This window comes from Apostichopus japonicus, chromosome 9 (genome assembly GCF_037975245.1).
Source record: "Apostichopus japonicus isolate 1M-3 chromosome 9, ASM3797524v1, whole genome shotgun sequence".
In the NCBI taxonomy this organism is placed as follows: Eukaryota; Metazoa; Echinodermata; class Holothuroidea; order Aspidochirotida; family Stichopodidae; genus Apostichopus; species Apostichopus japonicus.
Genome location: NC_092569.1, coordinates 5,462,852 through 5,476,163, shown reverse-complemented (window position 1 = coordinate 5,476,163; position 13,312 = coordinate 5,462,852). Strand labels below are relative to the sequence as shown.

At 36.7% G+C, this 13,312-nt stretch overlaps 1 protein-coding gene across 1 annotated transcript; it reads left to right on the top strand.

Annotated features, from left to right (window-relative positions):
• Positions 1-401: 401 nt before the first annotated feature.
• LOC139973615 (ras-related protein Rab-10-like) lies at positions 402-12,016 on the top strand. The gene is made up of 5 exons (XM_071980426.1): positions 402-1,658; positions 5,896-6,095; positions 6,916-7,005; positions 7,924-8,031; positions 9,241-12,016. Exons 1-5 carry the CDS (start codon positions 1,484-1,486, stop codon positions 9,331-9,333), a joined length of 666 nt encoding a protein of 221 aa, XP_071836527.1. The 5' UTR covers positions 402-1,483; the 3' UTR covers positions 9,334-12,016.
• Positions 12,017-13,312: the final 1,296 nt, after the last annotated feature.

The following is a 13,312-nucleotide window of genomic DNA, read 5'->3' as shown; positions in this document are numbered from 1 at the left end:
CCTTCCTAGCTGTTCGAGAAATTTCATGACGTCACAACACCCACAGACAATTGTCACCTTTGGCGTCTAGAAACCTTGCCTATCGCGCAACTTAGTGTAGATGTCAGGAATTAACTTTTGTTTCCGAAAAACATGTGCATTTTCAAGTAATACTAAAAAAAATGCATCCTCCCTCATAAATCTCGGTCACCCTTCTGTTTTCTGTGCATGAAGAGGACATTTAAGCAGTACAAATATCGCAAAAACTTGGGATGTATAGATATTATTATTAAACTCCAAAACTTACTTCAAGTCGATTGATATGTTTACAAGCTACCGTATAGTATACACAACAGTACATCGAGTATTTTATCATTACAAGGGCCAAAGATCACTGTTTGCACATGACAAGTAGTACTTATATGATCAAGACAGGGCAGTGTTTGGTTATCACACGCACAGCTCTGTTCGCGTATATTCCTGTGAATATGACGGTATTTCAATGCTCACATTGTGGCAACACCGACAACTACTTAGCTTAACGGGATTCAAGGCTATGTATTTGCCTGCATTTACTCGGAAATAACTCGGAAATAATGGTTGCAGCGGCTATGCTTTTAACAAGCAAGGATTCGAGGATCACATTATCAGAGTAACACGTACAGGATAACCTTATTGGATCTGTTTACGCATACAATATCAAGCAAGGAATCCATTAACAATATATGGCACATTAATGTCAATAGCTAACATTAGCTTGAACTGGAAGGTTTGTAGATCGTAATGGAATTTATGTTGAATGTGTTGTAATTGTATATTCCTGAATATTCATGACGGAGATAGTGAATGTACGCTCTGACTGGTTCAAAATCCGACTGGTTTCCTTTCTTCTAGAACTATCGTTTTTGTTTTAAACAGTAAGGGAACCGATTTACATAGTAGTGACCTGGTGTCGATTCTGTCGTACATGGTGCAAGTTCATCAGCATAAAATGTTAAACTGCACATGATGCGTTTCCCTCAGCAGTTTAAGACTATAAATATGAAGCACTGGAATTATTAACCGAACACAGAGAGGTAAAGGTACTGAATAATTCAAGCCTGACGGTTTCTAATGTATAGTAGAGATGCTAATGTGTTAGAGACACGGTTCGGGCTTTCTATGTAGGCGTATAGTGTATCTCAAATGCTATACTTAAAACTTCGAGGTTCGTTCGGAACGACCAAATATCCATTCAATTGAGCTACATGCCTTTTGGGATCCCGCGATAATAAAATAAATCCCTTTTACCAACTTACTGTGATAAACTGAACAGTATGTAAAAACCTTTTCAAATCTCATAATACTACCTGTCCGAATGTGTAAATATTATGTTGCATAATAGATCGTGGTACCTTACCCACGTGACTTTGTTTGCCGAGAATCGAAACTGAAGAATTGCTTATTTGATATCGGTTACCGGGATCAAGAAATCTTATAATAGCCTATACAACAACAAAAAACAATGACTGAGGACAAGGCAGAAAATAATTACATCCATAGAACGTTCGCCATGAATGACGAGATATGCGTAGCCACCCATAAAATCCTTCTTGTTGGCGGAACTGGAGTCGGCAAAACTTGTATTCTTAAACGCTTTGTTGACGGGGAATTTCCAACCACAAGCAAAGCCACTTTAGGTAAGTACATTGAGGCAATCTTATTTTGACAACTATCCAAAACGTATATAGAACCATGAAGGTAAAACAGACATGGAGGTTATACCTCCATGATAGAACGTACGGGTACTTGGTACTTGGTAATTGATACTTGGCCTATGTACTTAGTACGGTGCTTGATCTCTGCACACATGCATAAATTGTTTTGGATCACATTAAATACTCGCTAATGAGATATATATGACTGCAAAACAAAAACAAAAAAGCTGTGTGACTGTCTAAGTTTGATCTGTCCAGGGAGTTACGATTCTTATGGTCAGTCTTAGTGAAATTAATTCGCTGTTCGGTGTATACGTTTGATAGGATATCACACAGTAATACAGCTCAACCAAATATATACTGTACGTTGCTGAATAGCTTTTCTTACTCGAGTACGAAACTTTAATGGATCGTTTGGTTTTATTCTGAGAAGTGGTAATTCACTCTTTGGCACTATCCTTAGTCACGAATGGTAATGAGGGTGTGAATTGTGCTAAATTTGGTAGAAGGGCTTTTGTGAAGCCTTAGCTTTCATATCATTTGCAACGGTGAGCATTTCCAAAAACATGGACAATCTCATTTGCATTTACCGAAAAAGGATGGCACTAGAGACGCAACATTAATTTTAATAGTTATATAATATATAGCCTACTATTAAAACAACTTTCCGTACATATTTCCATGTAATACCACTGTTAGCTAACATGGGGAGGAGTTACCGTACCAAATATGATATTTTGTCGCAGAATTGGAAGCAGTTTTTGTACATTAATCGACCCTGCAAATAACAGATCATGGTAGGTATATTGAGCCATATATATCTCTATAAACTGAACCACGGTGGTCTATTTCGTTTAATCGTCTAAATACTGCTTTACACCAAAAACTATCTTTGAATAACAGAATTTATTTCTACTGCCATTATTATACGATAAACTATTTCGAAAACGCTCTGATGCAAATTCGATGATGCATGCATCTCAATTATTTTGTTTCCTGTCTAATTATTCAAGTTTACTGTTTTGTTGCATAAATTAACCTCAGCAAACGAACACTATGGAACAATCGGCTGGATCGCAATCTCATACGTACATTCATCATCATCATCATCATCAGTTATTTTTACGACGCTTAAGCGACCACAAATGTGGGAGAAGCCCGCAAGGGCTTATGGATTACAACTTACACGTCGGGTGGCTTCCAATTCAACATTTTTAACTCAAATTTGGAATCTTTTCAATTTAGAAAGTCATTTCAGATGGGAAAACCGTAGATTGCTCTTGGATGAAAAACCCACCTTACTATGACCAGGCCGGGAATCGAACCCCGAACCTCCCGATTGCTAAGCCTCACTGCTTCAAATGCCACCGCCTTTATCCACTCGGCCACAGCATTGAAAAAATATCCAATTCAGACATGTCTTGTGGACGCACGATAGCTTGTTTTTTCATAGAGCTAGTTGCTGAACTGGCTGCCGAACTAAATAACCCAACCATATGATGATGAAATTTTGCTATAGGAAATGGTGATTAAAATCAAAAAACAAATCTGAAAAAGGCCTTGGGAATGTAACCTGTATTAAAAGTTGGTTTTATCAAATTGATAAGTCAACATATTAAAACTGTAATTTGATGCCCTTAGTCGGGGACTTTGACTTCGGCCTATATCAGTGACCAATCTATAGATAATATTATTTTATGATAAAACATACCAGGTCACCCCAAGGTTTCAGCTACCTGGTCATACATTGGCTAATTAGTTTGCACCTTTGAGTTTTCAAGTACGATTTTTCGATGAGGTTCTGTGGTAAAAGCAAACCTATAGCATGGACACTGGTCACACGTTTTATTGACTCACAACAAACTTGATTAGAAATGTTATCTTAATTAAAGATCTTCGTTAATAGTCTTCTAGTGTTAATCGCTTACAGTAGTCATATACACATTAAGTACAATGCTTGAAATTCGCCTGTATGAAAAAGAAAAGGTCGCTGATACTATATTTTGGAACTGGAACTGGTATAAGTGGAAACAAATCGACAACATCATACTTAAGTTTATACACTTATATTTACGATCAACTCACAGAGAGGTGATCTTAAAGATAAAATGTTACCGTTAATGTTGACCGTGATGTTCAATGTTCTGACAATAAAAGTGAATTAAGATTATAAGTTAGAATAATTATTGCTTACACACACGTTTGAAATGGTCTCTTTCTACTGGAAAGACTGACCTCACTGCATTTTGTAACCAATGGCGGGGCAGGGTGGGATGTGGGCTCAGCACCCACCTCAGCACCCACCTCCTACCGTCAATCGGGGAATGCTTTTTTTGACATTCCACCTGGAAGAATTAGACCACTCCTATGGGTATACCCATATATCAATTTTTGCACTTCCAGTTCAATTCCCCCTAAACCTAACTTCGACTTCGCGCAACAAAGCAAACCACTGGAAAATGGCCACCGAATCTGTCACTACCCCCCACCCCCTCCCCGTCCCTCTTTTTTACTCTTTCTACCCATTTTAAAGTCCTTGGGTTATTATAGAGTGGTACGAAGCTGAACAGCGCGTGCGGTTCAATTTAAAGGTTCCTCACAAATTTCTTTTCTGGTTAAAACAAACCTCTAGTGTATCACACCCTTACGCTCAAAAATGTGTATAATATTCGTTTCATAACGGTCCATATCAGTCGCCATCTTAGTGAGTATAGAGAGAAATCATTATACTATACAGTGTGTCAAACAAACAAAGAGATCAACATTAAGCCTATGTTTGATATTTTATATAGTGGATTATAGAATCTAATAAAATATGGAAGAATGGAATCGGCAAACAAACTTTGCACCAAAGTAATTGTGATATATTGTAGACTGTTTGTAATCTCTGATATGCAGTGCAGGTTGTATTTCGATATCACTTTTCAATTTTTGAGAAATGACCCTTTAAACGACTATAAGGCTCATCAGTTAAAGTGACTGGACTATATATAATATAGTCTAATACACAGATCATTGCGTCAGTTTCTCAGATGCAACACAACAACACTTGTATGGCCTCAAATCACATGTTTACAACGCAGTATATATTGTTCAAGCACAAATGGTGTTGAAGGTCATTAAAGATTATGTTTTGGCAGAGTTATTAGAAACAATGGATTAACACTAACATTTTAGGTCATCACTGATGAGCTTCATGACATCATCATCAATTTAGCCTTAAGGGAGAATGCCGGAAATATTAGCATAATTTAAAGGTGAAATCCAGGCTAGCTGTAAAACGTAACTTGCACCCAATTGTTTCAATATAACATATCAAGACTAATATTCTATCGAAAGTCATCCTTTAAGTTTTATACAACACTTATACTTTACCGCAATTACGTAATGTTTCGTAACTTGACCTATATATCAGTATAGTGATCTAGTATGGTACAGGAATATTGTGTAAAGAACAATAGCGTCAATCTCAAGTGTTTTGTTTACTTAGTAGCTAATTGAATTCATCAAAAATATGATGATTGCATAAATCAAACGGAACTTATAAAAGAGGTTGTTGTTACCTTGAACACCAATATATGCACAATGTGAGCCAACCAGTGCTGGTTTTATTAGAGGGCGTTCCAGTGATTATCGCCAAGGATTGTGCCATGACTGTTCACACTGTGGCCATGACGACAGATTAAAGGTGATTTCATGGCTAATGTTCAGCAAAGGCCTACCATAATTCGCATTTACCGGTATGTGTCCGAATCATTACAAAATATGTGTTTCCCGATGACTTCAATTTACCATGCGTTCCCGATAACTTAAGTATACCATGCGTTTACCGATGACTTAGGTATAACCACACGTTTCCCCGATGGTTTAAGTATACCACGCGTTTCCCCAGTTACTAAATATATCATGCCAAAGAGTAAGCTACCCACTTTGAAGACATTTTAGTTCACCCTTTCAAAAGTAACATATCCGGTTATTTTAATAAGCTGGCCTCCGTGTTTTATTGCGTCTTCCATATCACTACTTTCCACTTACCATCAAATTCTCGCACGTAAATTGCTTCCTCTATTTTTTTACGTACCTTCGTAAGGTACACTAAACATTGCAAGCTAAAAAGCATTTACGTAATCATGTGTTTACTTGGATGATCACGTAATCTTTCAATCAGAAATTATTGTTTAAACAGCAACGACCATCCTGTTTGATGAATATTCAACAGGTTTGGACTTCAGGATCAGATCGATACAATTGAAAGATAAATGCCTGAAATTACAGATATGGGATACATCGGGACAAGAACGGTTTCGCTCAATGACACAGTCTTACTACAGAGGAGCTGCTGGGGTATTTCTCGTTTATGACGTCACAGATGAAAATACAATGTCATCTCTACCAACCTGGGTATCAGATATACAAAACGTAAGCTCAGTTACTATACATTAAACTTGATATTCGAAAACTGAAAAAGTAACATAGAAATGAGAAAAAGTTTGATCTTGCAAATGGCAACTACATTCTTGATTCACGCGTGGCTTCAGTACACCACGTGTAAATGATTAAAAGATTTTCGTCAATCAGTTATTCCTTTGGCACTGTGGTTTATTAGTGGATGATCGTGTGACATTTAACGTCCCGTGGGTGGTTCATATATTTGTGAAGAATAAATGTACACATCCACAGAACGGTTCAAACGAAACTTTAATATTATTGAACGTGTACCAATGATTTTTCATTACTAAATATGTTTCAATACTTGGTTTCATTGGAGAACGGTTGGCATTTGCACTTTCTATTTAAAGGACCTTTGATTTTCACTGGCCTGATTAATAAGCTATGTATCTTGTACTAGAGAAGCGTAGTAATTTCAGTGAAAAACCAATAACTTGACTGGCCTACAATTTAGGTTGAATGAGTATATAGTGCAAACGATAACTGTATGTATGTATGTATGCGTGTGTTTATGTACGTACGTATGTATGAATATATGTATGTATATATGTAATATTGGAAATTGGAAAATTGGAAATTTTAACCTTGTTATTACCGACAAAGTGCAATAATTTTTAATTTCGGGTGGAAAGGGGAGGGATGCCTCATCTCCAATCTTATTCTCCACCCCCATCATTCTCCTCTCCTCTAGTTAATACCATATACCATCATTTCATTATGATTATTATGATATCATTATGTTGCAAAGATAAGGCCATGTTTCGTTCATTATTATTCTATTTATATATAGTACGCACCGGAAGATGTTGAAATTATCCTCTTGGCAAATAAGATAGACCTGACGGAGGAGAGGGTCGTCAGTAGAGAGGCAGGCGAAGAGGTATCTCCGCTTAATTTGACTTTCACATATCATAGTTATTTAGCATTCGAATAACATCCCCACATGTATCTGAGATTTAAACTACGTTTTTTATGTGTAGTTGTTATGTTTACCAAGATATGTGTTGCATCACGATTCCTTGGAAGAGTAATGTTGTTGTTGGGACCATATCTAAGCATTTTGATTGGCTGGCAGTATTATTTTTGAGAAGTAAGTATATCTTGCTGTACACCAGTGACGTGCACAGGTTTTCAAAAGTTGGACCCAAGCACAAACTCCCCCGACTGATTTTGTTAAGAGCATGGACTTTTATAGACGTGAGGGGACCGACACAACACAATGTATAATATTCACAAATGTACAAGTGTATACCCCTCAATATAACTAAGATATCTAATTGCTTCATTAAAACATTAGGCTGCTCATGATTAGCAGTTTCCTATATAACCTTATGTCATGCAGAACATTTTCTGTCCCAAACCTTTTCATCATACAAAGAGCTATTATTGAACTTATAACATATATTTTTTTGTTGGCAAAAGTACATCAAATGAATTCTCTCTGTATTGCGTGCTACAAATTTCGCCGGCAGGTGTACTTTAGAAGGAAAAGGAATGAAAACTATCTAGGGCCTTTTCGGTGGTGAAATGAGTTAGGAAGGAGGCTTATTGATCTGTAGTAACCGGTCTTAAGGTTGATTACCCAAATTACAGACAAGTTATAAACTCGAATCCTATAGGTATAAACATAAACTCGAACATAAACATAAACTCGAATCCTAGGTATTAATGGACTATTTATATGCGTATATTATACAAGGTCGTACTCCGAAACTATAATACAAGAAGCCCAAAAACATGAATTTGCAACATGTGGTTATAAATTACAGTTATACTAAGAAAACTGTTTCTCTTTTAGTTTGCGAGACAGGGTGGAATGGTCTACTTCGAAACAAGTGCGGTGGAAAATGAAAACATCGATGTGGCTTTTCACGAAATGGCAGAAACGGTTTCTTCGATGGCAAGGGTATGTATATATTGTAGGATTATGTCCGTGCTTTTACTACCGAGAAACATGACAAAAGTGACGGACAAGTCCACCCATTCCCATCACTTATCACTTATCTTAGTATAACAGGCAGTCATGTTAGTTCTTCATATGTATATACACCCAGCCATACTCAGGACAACTTCACGTCAGATAGACCATAAATTCAAGACCTCCCTTTTCATACCTTTACTATACACCGGGCGCGTTAAATTCCTTGAAAATGTTTTGTGGAACAGTTCGAAACTGTTCATATCCCCTACCCAGCTGAAAAGAAAAAAATGCTTTAGCTACTTTTGTATAACTGAGCTGACTTTCATCATGTGTAAAGTACACAGGAAGGACCCTTATCCGGAGTAAACGCACTTCCTTATCCTGTTCTTATGTAAGCAAACATCGTATCGCCAAAGTGCTTATACTCGAGTTTGCAAATATTATTTTGAATATTTCTAGGAACGACTAGCCTATGCGCACACATATCGATAAGATCTTGTTTATGCTGGGAGCTGTTCTCGGTACCAGATCCTTGATGTAGGATAGTACGTATAATGACCAAGAGCTCGAACAAATCAAACAATAATAATATATAGTTAACAAACCACATTTGTTTTGATTTTTTTCTATATAAAATGTTAACAAACGCAAACGTTTCGCACCAAGTCATTTTCTTCATGAAACACAGGGCCACGATGAGAAAAGAAGCCCTCTTAGCTCTTACCCCACCCCCCCCTGCAAAAAAAAATGCTTCAAGGAGAAAAGAAATACAACTGTAGTAGAAGCCTGAAGGGGGGAAAGCTTTTTGAAATGGCTAGATTGATTTGTGAGAAAGTCGCAGAGAACGATTTCGGAAGTGATAGGGTTCCCATTACCGTGGCCGATTTAGCGCATGGAGCTCATACTTTATCTTGTCAATGTCGGCAATTTTGGCATCACTCGAAATTGGTCAGACTCACCCCCCCCCCTCCAACCACCACCACCACCATCTCAGGCTTGTTTGGGAGTACCTTCGTGACGAAGGCAGTGTTTAAGGAAGAATATGATCATTCAACAAATTGTTGACAGAGGGCACCATAAAACAATTTTAGAGGGCGTCCTTTCACATTAAAACTTTCTTAATTTCAGATCGGGACTGAAAATTTTATTGGTGAAAAGTTTACCGGCGATATTATTTTTACTTATCCTTTCCAGAAACGAAAAGACACTGTGTTAGGAATTATGCAGCAATTATCAAACGGTCACGTGACACAACCAGAGAAAAAGAACTCGTCATGCTGGTGTTAAATGGGAGGAGATTCTAAAATTACTTATACAGATTGATGAGATGCATTCCTGTATAATATTAGTGAATGACGCTACTACAAATACGCTCGGAGAGGCGCTCTTCTCAACTACCACTACCGGCCTCTGTCGGCGTATCGGCATATTTGGTGGACTATCACATCGTAATACGTGTCCATTTAGAAAGGAAATGAAATAGTTCTGCTATCGTAATTTGAAGATATTTTCTCGATGTAGCAAGACAGACAGATATGAGCCTTTACGTTACATTTATACTTGACTGGTGGACAGTTAACTGTTATTATGCCTTTATCTTTTAATGTCTATAAGCAGTGAGCGTTTGTGACCAGAATAAACGATGGCCGCTCAGGCACGTAGCTAGGAATTCTGAGTTGGAGGGGCACCAACAATTTAAGTAGGGGCATTAATATTTGAAGGAGGGACAAACAAATTAAGGAGGGGCACAATACACTTGTCCTGTATAGTTTTGTGGCTAGATAGTTGCAACATACACAGAAGGATAGGATCAAAAGCGTAGTGAGATAATTTTAATATCGAACATTGTATCCCGGACCCAACAAATGGTTCAGTCATGCACTAGTTAGTGTAAGGTATAGGTCAGGAAATTCGTCGGTTGATAGACCAAAATTACCTCAACACCAGCAGGTGCTTCACAACAAAGAAGAAAATATGTATTAAATTTAGCATTAAAGAAGACGTTTTAAGTTTTAAGTCCGTCACGGACAGAACTTTTGACTTACAGATTAGTACAGGTAAACATTCAGTGTCCTGCGAATATATATGCTGTATGTAAATGCATGGTCATGTTGGCGCGACGGACAAAAAACTGCATGTTTTGTACCCCAACATGATTGTGTACATTGATTGTTGTTTTACCGTTGTTCTTGCCAAAGTTGCATCATAGTTGTCTTTTCTTATAGTTGTTATATACTTTAGATCAAAAGGCCGAGTTCTATTTCAGGCAAAGGGAATAAGTGACAAAATTGCTGCACAAAAAGAGACGAATCTTAATATACGCAAAAGGAATGAGAAAGTGAGAGACAATTTAAAAGAAAATGAAAGAAATAGGGACTGCAAAGAAAAAGGAGATCGAAAAAATCTGACCGATTGGATACTCATTCAATTCAGTATTTCCATCGCTCTTTCAAAATTAGGTTTACAAAATATGCCAAAAAAAGTTAGTTTTGTATACAGTACTTGACTATGAGTCTTTCAGAAATACACAGGAAGAGATGTATCACATTTGATCTTGCCATAATTTTGTTTCCTACGAGGCATTATATATTATGACGTCCGAGGAAATCTTCCAAAGCAATATGAAGCAATGTAATGTGAGATTGAAATATCGACCTACCAACAAAGTAGTAACTATGTGTACATACTTATTAGTTATGGTTAACAATGTCATTTGAGAGAGGACATTAAAAGCATTTTATATGAAGCGACATACTAACAGTAAAAAAATATACTAAATTTTGAAATAGCCCATAGATTTGTATTTACGATTTATATATATATATATATATATATATATATATATATATATATATATATATATATATATTTATATATATATATATATATATATATATATATATATATATTATTTCAAAATTTAGTAGTTATTACGTAATCAAACCCTATTATAGATCCGAAAATTCAGAAGGAAAACTATGTGTCGCGCAGTTGATTAGATTACTTGCAGTAAAATGTGTGGTACCCACGGCAATGGATAATTAGTGTTATTGCCTTTCTTAGTTAGTGTAACCATGAGAACTTGTGAACAAATATGTTGTCCCAAAACCATATAACCAGCACAACGATATTTCCTAATGTCAAAAGAAATGCTGGAAGATTATATTGTACGATTTTGAAATACTGCGGCAATGCTAACACGTCTATCATTTCTGTGCTACTGTATAGAACCTTCAACTGAAATAGTGGCATTTATGCATAAGAAATAATATGACGTAAGGAAACAATACACCAAGCAACCCCATGCCCAAATCTACGATCTTCTTGCATTCCATTAAAAGAGGGCGCTATCTCATGTCTTGATGGACAGTTCTGAATGTCACACATCGATTTCTTTGCTGTCGATAACCGAGAGAGTACCTAAGCAAACATCAAGTTAGCTTACAGACCATTTAAAATGATTTACCTATCATAATAACGTGACTATCGTGACGTAGTCACGGAAGGGGGTGGATTGGGGGACCACATGTCCATCCACAAATTATTGTTTCGGAATCCTATCAAACCTGCTACCCACTATAACCCCACCCTTGTCTGACCAAACCTGTAATCAACTGCGCCGCTATCACGCTAGACGGAACAATAAAACCTCTATTATATGTCATTATCAAACTAGTTGTTTAAAGGACTTTTACTGTTGTACTGCAATTGAAGGAAAAGACGTCCAGTGAAACATTTATTATAAGGATGAAATTTTTTTCCCTTTTCTCGATACTATGCAACATGAATTCTATATCATTGCAGATTACATTACTTTGCAACTACCTTTCACATTTCTTTATTTTAACATTTTGAATGTAATCTGTATGTATGTTACGTCAATGTTAGATTCTTTTGAAGGGCATTTCATAAGGGAAGATTATTTACAGAACCTATTGTGATAAGAAATACAATACTGTACAAAACATAACGTTTCATCGCGTCTTTATCTTTGAGGTTCGGTTATGTCCATGAAACTATCCATAAGCAAGGGTGGGGTGGAGTATATATATTAATATATATGCGAGTTCAGGAATGAATTAAAATCAGAGTAAAAACATTCACATAAGTATTGGAAAAAAATAATTCTACTAATGAGAATTACTGATCTGAGTGGAGAAATACTTCCACTATATTATAGCACTGAAAATCAGAAAAACCCGAGGATGTACACGGCGATCAAAACAGAGTGGGACTGAAAAGCACATTGCCCTCCAAGTAACCCCCCTCCTCCCCACCCCCTGCTCCAGCCCACATTACCTGTAAGGCCGAAGAAGCTTACTACACTGTTGTGCGATAGGCCAATAGCTAGAGATTTACTGGCAAGCATTAAAAAACACACATGCACACGCACACACAAAATGGTTACAGGCTATGTTAGCTACATCTATTCCACTCGTCTACAAATTCACTTCTAAAGATATTTCAAATTCCTAGAACATTGAAGACAAACGTTAAAGTGAGGTTAGCCTTTCAGTTCAGATTACATTGGTGATATTATCCGGCATTTATTGCCAACATATTTCATGGCTTAACACGCTATAATGAATTTACAATCTTGATAAACAGAACAGAACATATGCTGATTTAGGAAGAATGTCCTGTCCTCTTGCATTAAGCCAACCCCCACTATACCCTCATCCCGTCCCCATTTCTTTTAAAGAAACTTCGAGTACCCTTGGACACTCTCTCCTATTAAAAATCGTGTGCTAAGTCCAGTTACAGTGTTAGTTCCGATACCGCATATCGAGAATTTAAAATCCTTTACGCAAACAATCTTAAATAGATTTTAAAAGCTCCGAGAGTTTCACCTACTGAGATGAACATTTATCGAATGAAATCTCGAGTGACTTCTTTTCTCATCTTTTATGTTCAATCAATATTATGAACTGTGGTCGTATAATTAGAAATCAATATTTCTTTTCTAGTGATTGGACAGGCTGTGATCGACCAAAACTTTGGATTATACCATTATGTTTAAGGTAAATCATGAAACATTTGTAGTTGAAATTATTTATTATTAAAGCATAATCCTCTGTAAAATACTTGTTTATGTTACAAATGAGTAGTGAGCATTTGTTTATTCACTATGTATATTTGTATGACTAACTGAAGCTTTAGAAGTTGTTGGAAGAGCGCAAAAATAGGACAACCCAACCCCCTCCCCGCCCCTCCCGTCCAACTAGTATAAACCACCCATTTGATGGTCCTTGATATCTATTGACCA

Coding starts and splice junctions, on each gene's coding strand:
- LOC139973615 (XM_071980426.1), top strand. CDS start 1,484: ATGACTGAGGACAAGGCAGAAAATAATTACATCCATAGAACGTTCGCC. Junction 1,659..5,895: donor CACAAGCAAAGCCACTTTAG/GTAAGTACATTG, acceptor AATATTCAACAG/GTTTGGACTTCAGGATCAGA. Junction 8,032..9,240: donor CGGTTTCTTCGATGGCAAGG/GTATGTATATAT, acceptor TATCCTTTCCAG/AAACGAAAAGACACTGTGTT.